This window comes from Pempheris klunzingeri, chromosome 7 (genome assembly GCF_042242105.1).
Source record: "Pempheris klunzingeri isolate RE-2024b chromosome 7, fPemKlu1.hap1, whole genome shotgun sequence".
Classification (NCBI taxonomy): Eukaryota; Metazoa; Chordata; class Actinopteri; order Acropomatiformes; family Pempheridae; genus Pempheris; species Pempheris klunzingeri.
In genome coordinates, this window is record NC_092018.1 from 215001 (window position 1) to 234554 (window position 19554).

At 47.1% G+C, this 19554-nt stretch overlaps 1 protein-coding gene across 1 annotated transcript in view; it reads right to left on the reverse strand.

Moving 5' to 3' along the window:
• Nucleotides 1-19554, reverse strand: part of adamts3 (ADAM metallopeptidase with thrombospondin type 1 motif, 3) — a 116980-nt gene that overhangs the window by 44325 nt on the left and 53101 nt on the right. The window contains exons 7-9 of the mRNA XM_070833297.1: nucleotides 13125-13318; nucleotides 5614-5697; nucleotides 3227-3383 (exon numbers count right to left, since the gene is read on the reverse strand). Of these exons, the coding sequence (XP_070689398.1) occupies nucleotides 3227-3383; nucleotides 5614-5697; nucleotides 13125-13318 (435 nt within the window). The remainder of the gene's footprint in view (nucleotides 1-3226; nucleotides 3384-5613; nucleotides 5698-13124; nucleotides 13319-19554) is intronic.

The following is a 19554-nucleotide window of genomic DNA, read 5'->3' on the forward strand; positions in this document are numbered from 1 at the left end:
TGACCACTGATAACCATTAACCACTGATAACCACTGATAACCACTGACCACTGATGACCACTGATAACCACTGACCACTGATGACCACTGATAACCATTAACCACTTACGACCACTGACCACTGATAACTACTGACCACTGATGACCACTGATAACCACTGACCCCCCCAGTCTCCTGATTGGGCTCAGAGAGTGACTGAGGTTTCTCATTAGTATCTGAGTGTCAGTAGATGAATGAGGGATCACAGCCTTGAGGATCCGGCTTGTGTTTGTCCTTGTTGTGTGTGATGGATTAGATTTGCTCGGTGGGGAAGTCAGAACTGGCATTTCAATCACATCTTTACCATCAACTGCTTCTATCAACCTCTCGTTGTCTGTTCACATCGTCGGCTCAAAGGTGGTCAATTGCTTTGTTTATGTCAGCCTGTGAAAATGATTCCATTTCAAATCATGTCACAGCCAAACAGAGACGCTTAATGACATGCGGCTTCCAGCCCGTGAGCTTATCTGACGACAGCTCAGGGGACGACTGCAGACGCCAAGTGATTGAAGGATGTTTTCCCTGAAATAATTCTGCCTTTGAGTCGTGGAGTCCAACAGGAAGCCGTGGAGCCAATCACGTCTTAATGTCCTCGACGGCATCAAAGGCAGCGGAGGCTGCTCCGCGTGGGACTCGCCATGTTTGATTGATATACGATGGCAGCAGCTATTGGTTTATTTCTCTCAACGAAGCTGCAGCTGGAGGATACATCATTACTAATCTCCTTCACAGTCAGCGTGCCCATGAACACACCTGCTGAGTTAGACCAGTGCGTTTAATCAAAGCCAATGAGTCAGACAGACGGGGGCTCCAGCTCCTCTCCCCTGACCTCTGACCTCTACTGTAGAGAGACAGACAGGCAGGACGCTTCAGTCACTACAGCTCTCTGCTCAACTGTGTGGCAAACATAAGGAAAAGGCCGTTCAGGAGGATTATTGGGGAAACCTTAACTAATTACCACATGATCACACAGGTCATCACCCAAATCTCAGGGCTCAGGGCTGAGACCTGCCGACATGACAACTGACCTCACAGACCTCCACTAACAGTCCACTGCACACGTCTGGAAAGGTGTTTTCAAATCTAAGAGTTCTGATGTCAGAGACGTGTGGCTAAACGTTTGGTGGCTCCACAGCATCCACACAGCATCCACACAGCATCCACACAGCGTCCACACAGCGTCCACACAGCGTCCACACAGCGTCCACACAGCGTCCACACAGCGTCTACACAGCATCCACACAGCGTCCACACAGCGTCCACACAGCATCCACACAGCGTCCACACAGCGTCCACACAGCATCCACACAGCATCCACACAGCGTCCACACAGCGTCCACACAGCATCCACACAGCGTCCACACAGCGTCTACACAGCATCCACACAGCGTCCACACAGCATCCACACAGCATCCACACAGCATCCACACAGCGTCCACACAGCATCCACACAGCATCCACACAGCATCCACACAGCGTCCACACAGCATCCACACAGCGTCCACACAGCGTCCACACAGCGTCCACACAGCGTCCACACAGCATCCACACAGCATCCACACAGCGTCCACACAGCATCCACACAGCGTCCACACAGCGTCCACACAGCATCCACACAGCATCCACACAGCGTCCACACAGCATCCACACAGCGTCCACACAGCGTCCACACAGCGTCCACACAGCGTCCACACAGCATCCACACAGCGTCCACACAGCGTCCACTCTGAACTGTCCACACAGCATCCACACAGCGTCCACACAGCGTCCACACAGCGTCCACACAGCATCCACACAGCGTCCACACAGCATCCACACAGCATCCACACAGCATCCACACAGCGTCCACACAGCATCCACACAGCATCCACACAGCGTCCACACAGCGTCCACACAGCGTCCACACAGCATCCACACAGCGTCCACACAGCATCCACACAGCATCCACACAGCGTCCACACAGCGTCCACACAGCATCCACACAGCGTCCACACAGCGTCCACACAGCGTCCACACAGCGTCCACACAGCGTCCACACAGCGTCCACACAGCGTCCACACAGCATCCACACAGCATCCACACAGCGTCCACACAGCGTCAGATCCAGGTGACACCTTCCAGCAGGTCTCCTGAAGATGGGACCAGCAGGATGTCAGAGGTCCTGCTAACAAACTGACCAAAACTAAATAAAAAAGGTTCCAGTTCGTTGTGGCTCCACGGTCACTGATCAATGTAGCAGCAGCTGCTTCCCTCTGACGTGTGCAGTCTGCTGATACTGCCTCCATCTTACGCCTGAACAAGCTGAAATCATGCGACCACATCACTGGACAGACAGAAGGGCCACATCAGGATCAAACCAGGACCACATCAGGATCAAACCAGGACCAAACCAGGACCACATCAGAACCACACCAGAACCACATCAGGACCAAAGCAGGACCACATCTCTTCACAACAGTAACCAACAGACAGGAGATGAGCTGCTTTTGTTTCTTAGGATGAAACTATTGGGATTCCACCAGTGAAACCCAAACAGCAAACTCATCTTCACTGTCTGCCGTCTGCTTTACATGGTCCAACACAGTCTTAAATAATCTCCTCTAAACATGTTGGGAATGAAGCACTGCAGCAGTGAGTCAGTTCAGGCCCTGGTCCTGTCAGGTAATGTCAGACATGTTTGCTGCACGTCTATATGTGTCACCTTATAAATTCAGTCGCTCTCAGTTTGGCTGCTGTGGAGAAAATAAGAAGCACTCCTGGCCCAGCCCTGGCAATACCTGGCCCACCTCCAGCCCGTGCAACACAAATGAAGAGACAAATATGAAGCCTAAAAAGATTTTTTGGTGTTCGTCCTGGAGGTTGTGCTCATTGTGCCTCATATAAAGGATGTCTTGATTGGTCAGTGCTCTAGTGCTAAGTCAGACATAAGAAAAAGAATTGTTAGAGCTGCTTTTGAAATGCAATCAAAGAGACTCCTTCATTCAGTCATGTCTTACTTTGAAACTTTCTTGGAAGCAGGTTCAATTTGCATAATAGGATCACTTTCAACATTGAGACAGGATGTGAAATCTGTGATGTAAAACTCCTGTAACTGTGTTCAGAAGAGCCACACAGAGCAGGTTGAAATACTGCAGGCAACCACACATTCTCATATGAACCCTACCAGCGTGTCCCCAGGGGCCTTACCCTGCATCCCCGTGGGGCCGAAGCCTTGGCGAGTGAGGAAAATTGCGTGATCGTGGTGTTCGGCATGATCAGGGTCGCCTTTCTGCTGCACAAACGCCCAGCGGCACACGTTCTCCAGGCTCCGTGAAGGGTTGCCTCTTTCAATGAGGCTGATGGACTGACAGGCCAGAGAGAGAGAGGTGGGGGGGGTTACCAGAGGACCAGCATTGAGCACATGAACACATTAGTATTCTGTCAGCAGCCTAAAGTGGAGTTGAAAGTAAGTATGAGTAGGACTGCATTCACTGGACTCTGCACCATCTTAAGAAAACCGTCAGCTGTCACAGATTCCTCAGCATGTTGTCTGCATGCATGTGTGCCTCTTTACAGTCCATGTGACAGAGAGCGAGAGCAGCTGGCCTGCGATCTGTATGCACACTCCTCCCTATTTAGCATCTCAGCTCCATTATTGATATCATGGACGTGTCACTAGTGTGCTCCATGAGGTCCAAATGACCACTTCTAAACACATTTCATCCCGGAATGACAGCATCAGAACAAAAAGCTCCAGCGCTGACCGAAGATGACATTGGACATCTATGAACTGTGCCATTTGTGATGTGAGACAAACAGGTGAAATGTGAGTGTTTTGTCCTCTTTGACTTGGAAATCTGAGATTTTTTTTTCCTATTTTTTGAAAATGACGACATGATTGGAGTGAAATCTGCATGCTAACTGATTGGCTGTGGCTCACAGGCAGAGTGGGTCGTCCATCGATCGAAAGGTCGGCGGTTCGATCCCCGGCTCTCCGGCTATGAGTTGGCATGTTGAAGTGTCCTTGGAGACACTGAACCCCAACTTGCTCCTGAAGCAGCTTCAGTGTGTGAATGAGTGTGACAGAACAGTCTCCTGAATGAATGATGTGTGAATGGGTGAATGAGGATGGGATGTAAAAGGAGCTGTACAGATACAGAGCGTTTACCATTAATTGGCATCATTGAGACTGTGCAGATGAAGGACCGCTGATCATTAACACGAGGAAAGACTATTGGAGCGTTTAGATTAGATTAGATTCATTGGAAACAGACTCTATGCTCTGCAGAGTCCGTCCTGTCCTGGTATGAGACTCTGGACTTTGGTCCCACTGAGACCAGATTGATGCCGCAGCCATTTGTTTCCCCACAGCACATACAGCAGATGGAGAAGCACTCCATACGGTGTACAGCGTGTGAAGTTACTATGAATCAGTGGTCAGCTTCCAGTGGTGCAAAATAACTAAACACTGTACCTTGATACAATGAGGTACTTATATTTTACTGTAGTATTTCCATTTTCTGCTCCTTTACTCTTCCCCTCCAGAACATCTCTACATTTTACTAACTTTAGTTATTTTACTGAGTCATTGAAACTAAATATAATCAGTTAATAAACAATGACTTAATACTATCGATAAAGATGACATTTTATTGATCCACTTTATGGATTCTACGTTGTGCTATTTCTATTTTTACTGCAGTAAAACAGACTGAAAGCACCTGAAGAGGTGAATCTTTCCTCTGACTGCCACTAAAATCACCACTCAGTGACACACCTGAGACGTGTGCTTCTCCTCTTTCTGTGCTGAGATGTGATTCAGCCTCTGGAGACACAGACCTGCTGCAGGCCTCTCTGCTCACCTGACTGCGGCACAGCTCCATGTGCTCGCCCGTATCAGAGATCCACTGAGCTGATGCTGAGGGGCAACAGGTTGCCACGGTTACTGGATGAGGAAACAGCAGCTGTCTGACAGCGTGTTTGCTATTAGGACGAGACTCTCAGGAGCAGATTAAAGCTCAGACCAGTTTTGGTCTGGATCTGGATCTGGGTCTGGGTCTGGGTCTGGATCTGGGTCTGGGTCTGGGTCTGGGTCTGGGTCTGGGTCTGGATCTGGGTCTGGGTCTGGGTCTGGGTCTGGGTCTGGGTCTGGATCTGGATCTGGGTCTGGGTCTGGGTCTGGGTCTGGGTCTGGATCTGGGTCTGGATCTGGGTCTGGGTCTGGGTCTGGATCTGGGTCTGGATCTGGATCTGGGTCTGGGTCTGGGTCTGGGTCTGGGTCTGGATCTGGGTCTGTATCTGGATCTGGATCTGGATCTGGATCTGGGTCTGGGTCTGGGTCTGGATCTGGGTCTGGGATGGCAGAGGACTTTTGCACTGGCAAATTTTCATGAGTCATTTTTGAACATGTGGTTTAAATGATTCACAGGTGAGTCACTAATTGAAACCTCCTCACGGCCCTCTGTGATGGGTGGACCTGTTCAGGAGCATTTCTCTTTCTCATCTCTGATGTCACTCAGGGGGATATCGCTGCTCTGACGATTTTTCCTCATTTCAAAAACAACGGATCAACAGAAACGGACCATGGAGCTCACCTTGGCGTAGCCCAGCATGATCATCCTCACCAGCACCACGTTGATGTGGACGCCCAGAGACTCGTCGTGGTAAATCTCATTGACCTGAGAAGCAAAAGACGTGATCAGTCAGAGGACATTCAGAGACGCACACAAACAGCATTTCATTCAGTCATTCTGGCCTCATCAAACCAGTGTGTGGGTCAGAGGCAGACAAAGGAGGCAGCCTTTGAACACAGATCACACAGGGGTTAACAGATGTGCATCCAGCCATATAGAAGACAACAAGGTTAAACCATTGCTTAGCCATGTACAGTAATGCTATGCTATATATGTCCAGTTAGAGTTTGTTAGCTGTCCTCCAAAGGGAAGAAGAAGGTCCTTCAGTGTGCTGCTTCTTAGCCTGTTGATGGTCCAGTGGTCCAGGCTGGAAGAAGGTTGTGGTTCTTTGTCCTTGCTGTCCTGGTTGCAGGCTGGAGGAATCCGGTGCTAACTTGCTGGTGTGCTCCTGTTGCTCTGAAGATCAGCTGGCAGACTTTGGGTCATACCTGCTGGTGCTGATAAACTTGGTTCAGGCAGGACTTCGTGTCGCTGCCATGAAGAAGGTGGTCTCCTCTGGTACAGGCCACACTGAGGCTGGGGCTGCAGGAGAAAGCTGCAGGCCTGGAACTGGACTCTCAGGGGCCCAGGACGGAGCTCTTCGGCTCCTCGTCTGGACCCTGCAGGGTCTCTCTCCTCTCCAGGAGAAAAACAGAGCTGGACACTCATGGGTCCAGAGGAGAAGTGTGTGAGGGGAAGAGCAGTGGGGGAGCTCTGGTTTTGTTGACCTGAGGTTGTAGTTTCAAGTTCCTGGGGACTCACATCAGCAACGACCTGAAGTGGAGCGTCAACGCCACTGCTGCAGTGAAGAAGGTTCACCAGAGACTGTACTTTCTCAGGACCCTGAGGAAGAACATCTCCCCATGTCTGCTGAAAACCTTCTACCACTGCTCCATAGAGAGCGTACTGACTTACTCCATCCCAGCGTGGTGGGGAAACTGTACAGAAGCAGACAGGGCTGCTCTCCAGAGGGTAGTTAACACGGCTCAGAAAATCATCGGTCTCCCCCTCCCTTCCCTGAGAGACATCTACAGGTCACGCTGCAGGATCATCAAAGACATCACTCACCCCTTCCACCATATCTTCTCTCTGCTGCCCTCTGGAAGGCGCTACAGGGCCCTGAAGTGCCGTACGGCAAGGCTGAGGAGCAGCTTCTACCCCTCAGCTGTTCACGAGCTGAACTCCTACCCCCCCATCCCACTGCCCCTCACCTCCACCATCTGAACTGCCCGAGGACTTGTTTTTCTTTATCACTGCATTGCACCTTATTTCTCATGCCCTTTACCACTGTATTTATTTATTGGATATCTGCCTGTGCGTGTGTGGGGAGTGAGTGACTAGTGAAGAGCATTTTAAAGTTCGTTGTATTGTACAATGCAATGACAATAAAACTATTCTATTCTATTCTAGGGTCATGTGTCATGGTGGCTGGAAAGCTGAGCGCAGGGGTGCGTTTAGCACATATGTGCGAAACTAAAGGACTCTGGGAAACTGAGTTCAGAGAGGGATGCCTCTGTTGAAAAGACAAAGAAGCATGTAGTCTCCACCATTGATGGTGGGGCCAACAATTTGTTGTGACTGATAAAAAGAAGCTGCCTGGAACAGTTTTCCTCTAACTGTGTCTTTGCCCCCATGAAGAGATTCCTTTACTAGTCCCATGACGGGGAAATGTACAATGTTACAGCAGGCACAAGAATATAATAATAATATATAATAAAATAATATAAAAGAATATGTGTATCTATGGTAGAGGAAGTATAAAAAATAGAAATAAAATGTTCAGGTGGAAGTGAGAGCTGAACAGGCTGCCACTCATGCGCCATCTTGATTACATTTATATTTCATATTTCATATTTCATATCATCCTGTCAGGCATCACAGGACGTCTGGAAACAAGGACAATAAAAATAATAGAATCATTTTATTGACAGCTGACCTTTAAAGGGCTGTGTGTGTGTGTGTGTGTGTGTGGTCTTCAGCACTGTTTTACTGCCCACTGACGCATCCTGACGCACTCTTCAAAGAGACGTTACTATGGAGGAGGTGTCAGAGCAGCCTATTCACTCCCCCCTTCGCTGGTCGGGGGGCATCTCAGCAGCTTCCTGACAGCTTCGTCCACACATCTCCTGCTGTCTGTGCACACTTTAACTCACCCAGCTCACCCTCCCCAAACTCTAAATGGCCACGGTACATCTCTTCATAGGAACAGAGGGGGTGGGAGGGGGGGGGTACCACTAACCTGATTTCATCCTCAGCTGATGTCCGTCTCAAAACTTAATTTCCTGCCTGAAATCTGTTCAAGAGCAGCAGCACTGCTGTGCTCGGTTTGGTTGGACATGGATGTCTATGTGATGTCAGCAGTGGCCGATATCGCCACGACAACCTCAGACTGTTCCCGAGCAATAACAGTCAGTGTGAGGGAGCTTCCAGCTTGGAGGCAACACTTTGTGTTGGACTCTTTCCTGTTTCATCAGATGGCGTCCCTGTGGACAAACCCCCCCATGAAGAAAAACTTGGCGGGTCTGCACGGCCCTGAACTGAACCCCCTGCAGTCTGAAGCAGACCACTGGGGGCTGTTATACCAGCACAATAATCCGTATGCAGAACACATATGGCTGTCATGTTCAGGTGTCCATATCCTTCAGGCTATGCACGGGAGGCTGCTGCAGCAGTGGGCCCCACCTCAGTCCTCCATGTACCTGATGCCCCACACTGGCTCCTGCTGTTCCACTTGACGATAATCTATTAATAGAGTAGCAGAGATTCTTCCTCTGTGATTCTTGTCATCTTCAGTGTGTGGTCATAGGAGCGACTCACTGTATTCTGATCTTGGAGCCTGTAGTGAACGTGCTGTTGGACTGCAACAAACATTTGAAAAACACCTTCCAGTGCAAATGTGTGGTACAAAATGCAGCTTTAAACAACCACACAGAGTAACTAGCACGGCCGTTGGATTGGTCGGAATGAATTAACTCAGGATGTATTTCAGTCATGCATTAAGTTTCCCACGAAGAGGCAGCTTGGTTTTCAGAATTACACTGAGCCTTCGAGGTTTGAGGTGTCGAGTGTGTGGAGGGCAAAGAGCTTCTCATCGGAGCCCTCTGTGGCGAACGCACTACAGTGTCGAGAACTTTTATGAGAAATGTGAAGCAAATATGAAGCCGGTATTTATGTTCAGCAGCCTGAAAGAGAAAAAGCAGACCTGGGGAATCAGTTTCATTCCCATGTGAGTCTTTTTATGTGTACACCAAAGACAGAAACAGATCCGCCAGCAGCGGCCGCGATCTTTCTTTAAGACCCCGGTGAGAAAAGAGCCAAAAATAGAAATGACGTGACACCTTAGAGGCACCAAACCCTTTCAGAGTAAAACCCACACAGGAAGCAAAGGCTCAAGGAAAAATGACAAAGAAACACAGAAGCTTCTTAATCAAAACTACACAGACAGTCATCGCTTGATGGCACACACAGAAGCTGAGAGCATCACAGCAGTGAACAAAGTGTTTCTAACCAAAGTGGGCTAAAGACAAGACTGACCAGCAAAATGACTGCAGGGCTGTATGGGGTGAACTGAATCTACAAATCATTACAGAACAGTGTGTGTGTGTGTGTGTGTGTGCAGCACAGTCATCATGAACCACTGTGGTGGAAGTATTCCTCCTCATCTCTGTCTGCATTCAAACGCCTCATTACAGGAAGCACCGCACAGCCGCCAAATGGTGATACATACGGCTCATTTCCTCCACCACTACAGAGGCTTTTCTCTGGGACCTGCGATGAGGAAACACTGCACTTCTAATCGGCCTGTCGATGCAAACGTCTGTCTAAATCCATTGTCCAACACCAACAAAGAGCTTCCTGATTAAATGACCCCAAACAGATGCACAGCAAACAGGATAATCCCTGCTAGGGACTGATGGCACACTCCCCCGACTGTGACAGAAACAAAGTCCAACAATTAGTCTCGGTCATGGCCTTCACAGCAGAGCATCAAGGGAGGGCAAAAACACTAACTTCATCTAAAAACACACAGATGCAGAAAAAACAGGCCATAGCAGCACGGTGCGTTTAAGTGCAATCAGAGGGAACAGAGGTAATTAGTACCCCTGGAGACTGCACCGCTGGCATCCTGGTGTGGACAAAAGAATTAATTCTACTCAGACGCATCAGACATCTCACCAGCTGAGTCCAACCTGACCCCAGACCTGTAGAGGGTTCTGAACCACCGCAGAGGCCTCAGGGGATGTTCAGGTCATATGTTCAGGTCATATCTTCAGGTCATATGTTCAGGTCATATGTTCAGGTCATATCTTCAGGTCATATCTTCAGGTCATATGTTCAGGTCATATCTTCAGGTCATATGTTCAGGTCATATGTTCAGGTCATATCTTCAGGTCATATCTTCAGGTCATATGTTCAGGTCATATCTTCAGATCATATGTTCAGGTCATATGTTCAGGTCATATGTTCAGATCATATCTTCAGGTCATATGTTCAGATCATATGTTCAGGTCATATGTTCAGATCATATGTTCAGGTCATATCTTCAGATCATATGTTCAGGTCATATGTTCAGGTCATATCTTCAGGTCATATGTTCAGATCATATGTTCAGGTCATATGTTCAGGTCATATGTTCAGGTCATATCTTCAGGTCATATGTTCAGATCATATGTTCAGGTCATATCTTCAGGTCATATCTTCAGGTCATATGTTCAGGTCATATGTTCAGATCATATGTTCAGGTCATATGCTCAGGTCATATCTTCAGGTCATATCTTCAGGTCATATGTTCAGGTCATATGCTCAGGTCATATCTTCAGGTCATATCTTCAGGTCATATGTTCAGGTCATATCTTCAGGTCATATGTTCAGGTCATATGTTCAGATCATATGTTCAGGTCATATGCTCAGGTCATATGTTCAGGTCATATGCTCAGGTCATATGTTCAGGTCATATGTTCAGGTCATATCTTCAGATCATATGTTCAGGTCATATGTTCAGGTCATATGTTCAGGTCATATCTTCAGGTCATATGTTCAGGTCATATGTTCAGATCATATGTTCAGGTCATATGTTCAGGTCATATGCTCAGGTCATATCTTCAGGTCATATGTTCAGGTCATATGTTCAGGTCATATGTTCAGATCATATGTTCAGGTCATATGTTCAGGTCATATCTTCAGATCATATCTTCAGGTCATATGTTCAGGTCATATCTTCAGGTCATATGTTCAGGTCATATCTTCAGATCATATGTTCAGGTCATATCTTCAGATCATATGTTCAGGTCATATGTTCAGGTCATCTTCAGGTCATATGTTCAAGTCATATGTTCAGGCCATATCTTCAGGCCATATCTTCAGGTCACATGTTCAGGTCATATGTTCAGGTCATCTTCAGGTCATATGTTCAAGTCATATGTTCAGGCCATATCTTCAGGCCATATCTTCAGGTCACATGTTCAGGTCATATGTTCAGGTCATATGTTCAGGTCATACCTTCAGGTCATATGTTCAGGTCATCCTCAGGTCATATGTTCTGGTCATTTGTTCACATCATATCTTCAGGTCACATGTTCAGGTCATATGTTCAGGTCATATCTTCAGGTCATATCTTCAGGTCATATGTTCAGGTCATATGTTCAAGTCATATGTTCAGGTCATATCTTCAGGTCATATCTTCAGGTCATATCTTCAGGTCATATCTTCAGGTCATATCTTCAGATCATATCTTCAGGTCATATCTTCAGGTCATATCTTCAGGTCATATGTTCAGGTCATATGTTCAAGTCATATGTTCAGGTCATATCTTCAGGTCATATCTTCAGGTCACATGTTCAGGTCATATGTTCAGGTCATATCTTCAGGTCATATGTTCACGTCATATCTTCAGATCATATCTTCAGGTCATATGTTCAGGTCATCTTCAGGTCATATGTTCAGGTCATATCTTTAGGTCATATCTTCAGGTCATATGTTCACGTCATATCTTCAGATCATATCTTCAGGTCATATGTTCAGGTCATATCTTTAGGTCATATGTTCAGGTCATATCTTTAGATCATATCTTCAGGTCATATCTTCAGGTCATATGTTGTTCTGACCAGCATGTGACCGTCATGGCAGAATAGAGGGTTACCGCTGCTGCCCAGCTCTCTGAAGACACGGTCACAGTGTACCCACACCTGTACCCACACCTGTACCCACACCTGTACCGCAACTGGGCAGCACTCTGGTCATTACTTCATTCTAACACAGCTACCATTTCACATGCTGAACCCCTCCCTAGTGATGGCGAAGCTGCCAGTGTCTCCTGACAGGGCGAAGCGCCTGAAAGTGAAAATGCATCTAAATGCGACATAAAAAGGGATCAACGGCAGAAACTTCATGAAACACTCACAAATAACAACATTATAAATCTGAGGCAGTGCATCGTGTTTGACCACATTAGCAAACCAGCTAACGTTAATGTTAACATCAATGTTGCATCCTCAGTGCAGCCTCCCAGCTCAGATGCTGAGGGAATTTGCATCTTTGAATTCAAGTCCAGGTGATGCTCGTCATTATGGTACAAAAATAACTCCAAAATAAACCGATGCTAACTGTGTCCCAAGTTCAGCTAGGACACAGTAAGTATTAGCTTGAAGCAATTCTAATTTATGTCCCATTGAGTCCAGCAGCAGCACCTGGTCGGTGATCGGTGCACAAAGGAAATTACTTTTTTGCAGAAATAACCTCATTTTATGCATTGACATCCAATGCAAAAAAGTTCATGTAACTGATCACGAGATTTAAACTTCGCATTTGTGGTGCCTCCTAAAGGCAGAATGTCCCACACTGCAGAAAAGAGCTCAGACCTACAATCGCTTCAGTCAATTTGATTTATGAACATTTATTCAAACTGAACTTAAAGACACTAGTCTAAAACGGACAATTTTAAAACAGATTGACCTGCTGAAATTTCCTAAGCAAAATTAGATCGGTGAAGTCTGTAAATGATGAGTTCTCGAAAAGAGGAAGAAGTTGCAAAACTTGACAATTTTAAGGAAAAAGAGAAGATGAATTGAGAGCTGCTTTGGAGAAGATTGAAAAGATACAAAGTTGAGAGTTACAGTGCCACCTTCAGGTTAGAGTCATTTCATGTGCCTGAGCAGTGGAAGGATTTAGCAACCAGCCAATTTTTGAGACTATCTTCTCTCTTTTCATGTCAAGTCTTTTTATTTTTTGCACCAAATCATGGACAGTAATATCAATATGAATATCGATAAGCATCGCTACCAATACGCAGTATCAGTATTGATACTAAAATCCCAATGAACTCCGTCTGTAGTGTGACTATCACAGCAGGGTTGATACTGAGACTTCCACCTTTACTCGAGCCATAGAGCATCTAAGCAGCAGGAGATGTAAAAAAACAAGCAGCAGTGACTCACGATATTCATCAGAGTGAGGAGGTAGTTCTGCACGTGCTCTTTGCCGTGAAATCGAACCACAGAGTCATCGACTCCAAGCAGGATTTCAATGTTGTAGTCGCCCTCCCCGGCATCACGGCGGCGGCGGCGGCGGACAGTCTCATTGACCTGCAGGGCCACAGAGTCGAGCATCCCGGGGACGTCCAGCTCTGGGTCTGTACGGGATCAAGGCGGGAGACATTAAGTATTAATATTTTATTTTAGTCTCAATAGAACAAGTACATAACATTTACATTGGAAATAAATGTTTCTGTAGAGCTTTTATGATGAAGATTCACTCTGTGATCCATAAAATGTGAAAGTTCTTTACAGAAGCCAGTGGAGAAGCTGTCGGGGGGCTGAATCCTATGAAATGATCACCACTGTTTTAGATTCCAGAGTACAGAGTGTGTTAGAGGTGGTGAATCGGTGGTGTTAGCACAGGTGTTAGCACAGGTGTTAGCGTCCTATGTCAGTTTGCAACCCATAGAAATACTCCAAAAGTACCTGCAGTCCTGTACACTGACAGCGGTCAGTAACCCTCGTGGTTTCAGGGGACTGAGGCTAACTGGTTAATAACTGGTCTCATTGTTGGTTAAAAAGCCCATCAGAGCCACAACATCTGCAGAGCTGATCAGTGTTCATCCAGCTTTTCTCTGAGGGCTGCTGATGAAGCCTTTGTAAATGTGTCTGTGACAGTGAGGAAGCAGCTCATCCCCCAGTGGCCTGCTATCATGGCTCACTGCAACTGAGAGGCAGTAACAGCGCTGGAAGATGAACAGTCCACGGTCACTTTATAATCTGCTGCCTTTATGCTTTATGCTGCTGCCAGGATCCTCTGCAGCTTCTACAGGTGCACCATTGAGAGCATCCTGACTGGCTGCGTCACCTCCTGGTACGGCAGTTGCACCGCCCTCAACCGTAAGGCTCTACAGAGGGTGGTGAAGACCGCACAGCACATCACCAGGACGATGCTGCCATCCATGGAGGACCTCTCCACCCAGCGGTGTAGGAAGAAGGCCACCAGTATCATCAAGGACTCTTACCACCCCAGCCACAAACTGTTCTGCCTGCTGCCGCCTGGCCGTCGGTACTGCAGCAGCAGGCTCAGAGACAGTTTCATCCCCCAGGCCATAAGACTTTTAAACTGCCCATAACCTGCACAACAATTTGCACTGCCCTATTTTGCACCTCTCTTTATCTATTATCTATTTAGCTGTACATTTTATTTTATTTTCTTATTATTTTTTTAGTTGTATATACCTTATTTATATTACTTACTTGATACTGTTAGCAGTGTTACCGGGAACCAGAGACACAGGAATTTCACTGCCAGTGATTGCTTCATGTAACTGCTGAGCATGTGACAATAAAGTCTTTGAATCTTGAATCTTGAATCTTATAGAACAGGAAATCAGATGTGTCAAAACTTTCTGCCTCCACTCGATATGAAAATGAAGTGAATTATCTGACATGACAGTTTTCGGTGTCCCTGAACTTGCTGAATCAGACCATGAAATTGTTAATACTTCCTGTTCTGATAGAGCGGCCTGCCAGTGCTTAACCCCCCTGCCCCAAAAAAATGCTGCTTAAATTTACACTCTGTCAGGGAGGACTGCTGACATGAAATGCTTCATCGGGTCCCCTCGGCACTCCTACTCTGACCACACATCTTACTTTACACCGTGCTGCTTTACAGTAGGAGGCACTGGAGATTCAATATTCTAGCTGAACTTCATGGTGTAAATATGTAAAGCCTGTAATCGCCTGTGCTCAAACAGTGCAGTTAACTGTAAAACTCATTTTCACAGTAACTGTGAAAATAAAAATGGTCCTGGACATGTGTCATATACACACAGTGGGACATGTACTGTATAGCACAGCTTCGTGCAAATGGTCTCCACTTGTAGAATTACACGATTTTTCTGAATAAATCATATCACAGAACAATGGCCATGTGAACAAGGGCCCCCTGGCGTCCTCCTGTTTTTATCTAGCCAGCACATCTCAGCTCTGATCCTCAAACTGAATATGAACTGAGGTAGAGGGAGGTTGTGCTGATGTCCATGAGCCCATGCCCGCAGCCTGTTGGCGAGGCAACGCCGGCCCTGAACTAAAAACTGGGTTCATGTAGGTTCACACAGCCCATTTCCAAACAGAGCAGGGTTGGCAAACAAAGCTCACATGGACTCACAAGTAGCCTGTGTATTAGGGACATTTTGGTGAGTCCCCTTCCTGCAGTATTAGAAGATTTGGCAGCTGACAGAGTGAAAACAAACCTCGTTCCAGTGCCTGATGGACGTGTCTGAGCTGGACTGAACCTTCGACGCTCGTCAGATACCATCAGACGACCAATCAGACAAACAGAAGCATCTCTTTACTGTGCTGGTAAAGACTAAACTCCTTCAAACCACTCAGAACTCAGTTAGTGTGAAAGACTAAACTGATTCAGTGTCTGGACCTGAAGAAAGTTATTCCTGTAAGAAGCTCCTCCGTGCTGCAAATAAAGACACGATTAAAGCAAAAAGAAAATATCAGTCTTTAGATGTCTTCCACACTGGCTGAAGATACTGTGCCAGCCAGTCCCTGGAAATCTCAAGCCATAAATAAAAGCACAGGCCATTTTTCATTTTTCCAGGGATGCGGGGGCCACAGACAGGGCCAGTGATTGAGTAGAGAGGGAGCTAAAGTAAATAGGGAGAAATGGCTGCCACCTTGGCCTGGCCCAGCTCCTACAGTGTTGGGATTGTGGAGTACATTCCTCCCCTCCGCGGCTCCCGTCATGACACAGGCATTCTTGTGCACCCCCCCCCCGCCAAGTAAACAGGCTTTCTGAGGTCCCAACTTCAAACGCAGAGGACTTCCCCTCAGCAGCGGTCCTTAAGACCGCTAGTGTGCTTCAGGCAGCGGCAACCCCTCCCTCCACCTGGCCCCATCCCGGCCCACAGCCCAGTCCCATGGGAGCCCCACCATGCAGCAGCGGCAGCAGCCCAGGACACGGCAGAGGACCCCAACCAGCCAGCGCTGACCCACACGTGGCACGGCGTGGCGAGGTGGCAGCGGGGCCAGCCAGAGCCGCCGCAGGCTAAAAATGGCACACAGGCCGGCGACAGGCAGCTTGCCATCAGCCTGGAGTGGAAATCCACTGTGTCTGCTGCCACGGTATTAATATCCAGCGTTCACACACACTCACACTCCAGCTGGTCACAGATTTGGCAGAATGACACCATGTTTACTGTAGAGGCTCGCCTGGATTTACATGAATAAAGATATCGGGGGCAGCTTCTCCTCCGAGGACCTACATCTATATTTCTAATCAACAATGTTAGTGCATCCGACAGAAAAAACATGCAACATCCTCAATTATGGAAAAATGTCCCAGTATCCAGGGTATTACAACGACAAGAAGCAGCAGTTTTGCATTAAAATCTGGGCCGTAATCCTTTTATCTGTTTGTGCTGTGCAGCGGAGCAGCAGGATTGGCCCATATACTGTGAAACCATACGGAAACACACACTTCAGCTGGGGATGGGAATTAGCATTAAATTTATTCTCTGAGCTGAAGGTAATTCATCTCAAACTAGTGTGGTGGTGAAAGTGGGGTGGGGGGGTGATCTGAATGGGACACGTGTTAAATAAACACTTTAAATATGAGCCTGAAGGAGTCTGAGTGTCAAAGACGTTCCAGGCAATTAACAATTCCTTGAACTGTCAGTTCATCGGTCGACTGCTTTCTTAATTAATCTGAGTGTCACTGAGTCCGTGGTGATGTCATAAAGCTGTTAGTGCGACACAGACGAGCAGCAGGAATTAGGGGGCATCCATTGAATGCAGCTGACGGGGGGGTCGAGGAGATATGGAGGGGTGACAAAGAAGCTGAGGTGAGAGGTCCACCCCGGGCAGCACTGACTCTCTGCTCTTAGACGACTTTACAATTAGCGCCTGATTGTTGCAATTTGCTTCAAAAAACCTGCTGATTCTCTGAGTCATGGCCCAAAGCTGATGAAACAGGCTGCCGGCCGTGGCCCTTGTGCCCCATTCACTGTGGATGAAAAGCTCTGGAGCCACAAGGGCTTCGAGGGCCACCCACACCACCCCTACTGGTTTCACTGGTTTCACTGGTTTCTCCTCTGCCTCCTGTCTATCAGGGGGTTTAGACATCAGTGTCCTTTGTTGAGATTCTGAAGTCTTATTGGGCAACATGGAGCTTGAGCCCGGTATGAACCCTGGAGACCCGGCCGATCTATGACGAGCAGCATCTACCGAGGAAACATTCGGGACATCAGGTTAATGTGACTGTGCAGTCTAGTTAGTTAGCTGAATGTGAATCACTTCATCAAGTCATGTACTGTCTGCTGATCAGTCCACGGCTGAGCCTCTATTAAACAATAGCCTCTGTACTAGTGTTAAAAATAGAATTATTCTTCAATTACGTGGACTTCATTGATTTATTTCATGGCCTTGCTGCTCCGGCATTTGGCCTTTGTGTCCTTAAACAAAGTGACAAGAGCAAAAGACAAGAGGTCTCATCCGTAAACCGCCGAAAGTCGAGGCCTGAGGGAAACATCTTTACAGATTCAGTGTGATTTACTCAGTGTCTCTGATTCACGTGAAGCAGTTCAGCTTGTGTGATGAAGCTGATGAACATTTTGAATAAAACGTAAATAAATGTACATCATGTAACATAAAACTGTTTATAAGTACAGAACCTGTCTGACTTTCATGGTGTGTTGTGTCTCAGAAACACAGCAGGGGCTTTCTGTACATCCATGGAGCTGCTTGAGTTTTAATGGCGCTCATTTGCTAAAATGTTCCAGCTGTTATCAAAAAAGAAAGCTGAAGTTGTCGCCTGTGCGTGTGCAGATGTATTTTCTGAAACATGTTTCATTGTTTATTTGCTGATTACACTGATAGATCACGGGCAGCCAACAGTGTGCCTGCTGCTCACCTTGTGAGCTCCATGTTTTAATCACGTGTGGCGGCTGTTTGCAGGCAACATGCTGCTGATCAGGCATTTCTTTTCGCCCCACACTTCTTTATGTGAAACACCAAACGCTCCCATAATAGGCCATCCAAGAAAACGTGTGACCAAAGCCATTAATGCCTCAAATCTCAGTCGATTGACATCCCATTTTACAGCTGCTTTGAATAATGTTTGTTCTGTTGTTGCTGACAGATTCTTCCTGCTTGGAGCTAGGTATGGGTTTCACAGGGCGGTGAATGACGGCCTGCAATCAGGTGCTTTATGTAGAATACAAATCATCCAACATTTCTAGCTTCATCATTTGGGCCGTGTGGTGCCGAGGTGTTCTGGAGCTGCAGCTGGTTTAATGCTGGCAATGTTCCACTTGTCATGGCGGGGAATGTTTGGCTCCCCAGGGTGAATGAAACCTGCATAATTACACTGGATTTGATGACTTTGGCAATATTGTTTCAGCCATTTCTTCCTTCTGTCTCAATAGAGTGGAAAATGAGCGGTGACAGCAGCAGTTTAATTACCAGCAGAGCACCGCAACAGGAGGAAAGATGCAGGCCGAAGCATTTTACATGGAAGAGACACCACACCGGTCTGAGGGCCTGTGTCGAAGTGTGGTGGAGGCTGTAAAAGCTGCGCTTGTGTCTACGTGCATTCTCTGTGGCCCACCCCAAGCGTCTGAACCACTATTAACGGGTTCATGGGGAGCTGTAGGCATAAAATTGAAGCCAACACTTGTGCTCCCACTGGGCCTTATATTAAAGCATTACTAATGATTTCTAAGCCTTGGCTTCGTTGACTGAGTCTTTCATTGTAAAAGTAAACGATAGCAATATTCCCTAAAAAGCTTGTCGAAGGTGAAGACTGCTGCACCTCGTCATCACATACTATGGAAAGGAAACCAAAGGACAATTTTAATGTGTAACTCATCTGTGTAGCACGTATAAAGACTAATGTAGAAACAAGACACACAGACCAAACTACCATCAGCGCTTTTAAATGGGCTTCACATGCCAAGTACGAAGCACTTTACAAACATTCCTGTCCAAGAGAAGATTGTTCAGAGGCACTAATCACCCCTTTTACATTGACAAATGCTTTTCCTCTGGAGAACAACAGCAGAGAGAAACTGCGGAATGCTAACGTCGCTCTGGTCTGCCAGCTGTAGTGTTTGCTTGCCCCACACTGGGGTAAAACCGGGTCGATCTGCCCAAACAATCCTGCAGCGTAACGGGTTTTCAGACTTTACAGAGTCTTAATGTTCCAGATTGGGTCGAGTCTCCTTGATTCCAATGAGGACTTCACTTTCAATTTGAAATGCTGACAAGTGAAAGGAAAAGTGATAATTTAAGGTGACCTTTGGCATCAAGGGACGGCAGGAGGGGGGTGAGCCTTGTGCCCACTGCTGGCCGCGGAGACCCTCCACCTCCGTGTTTG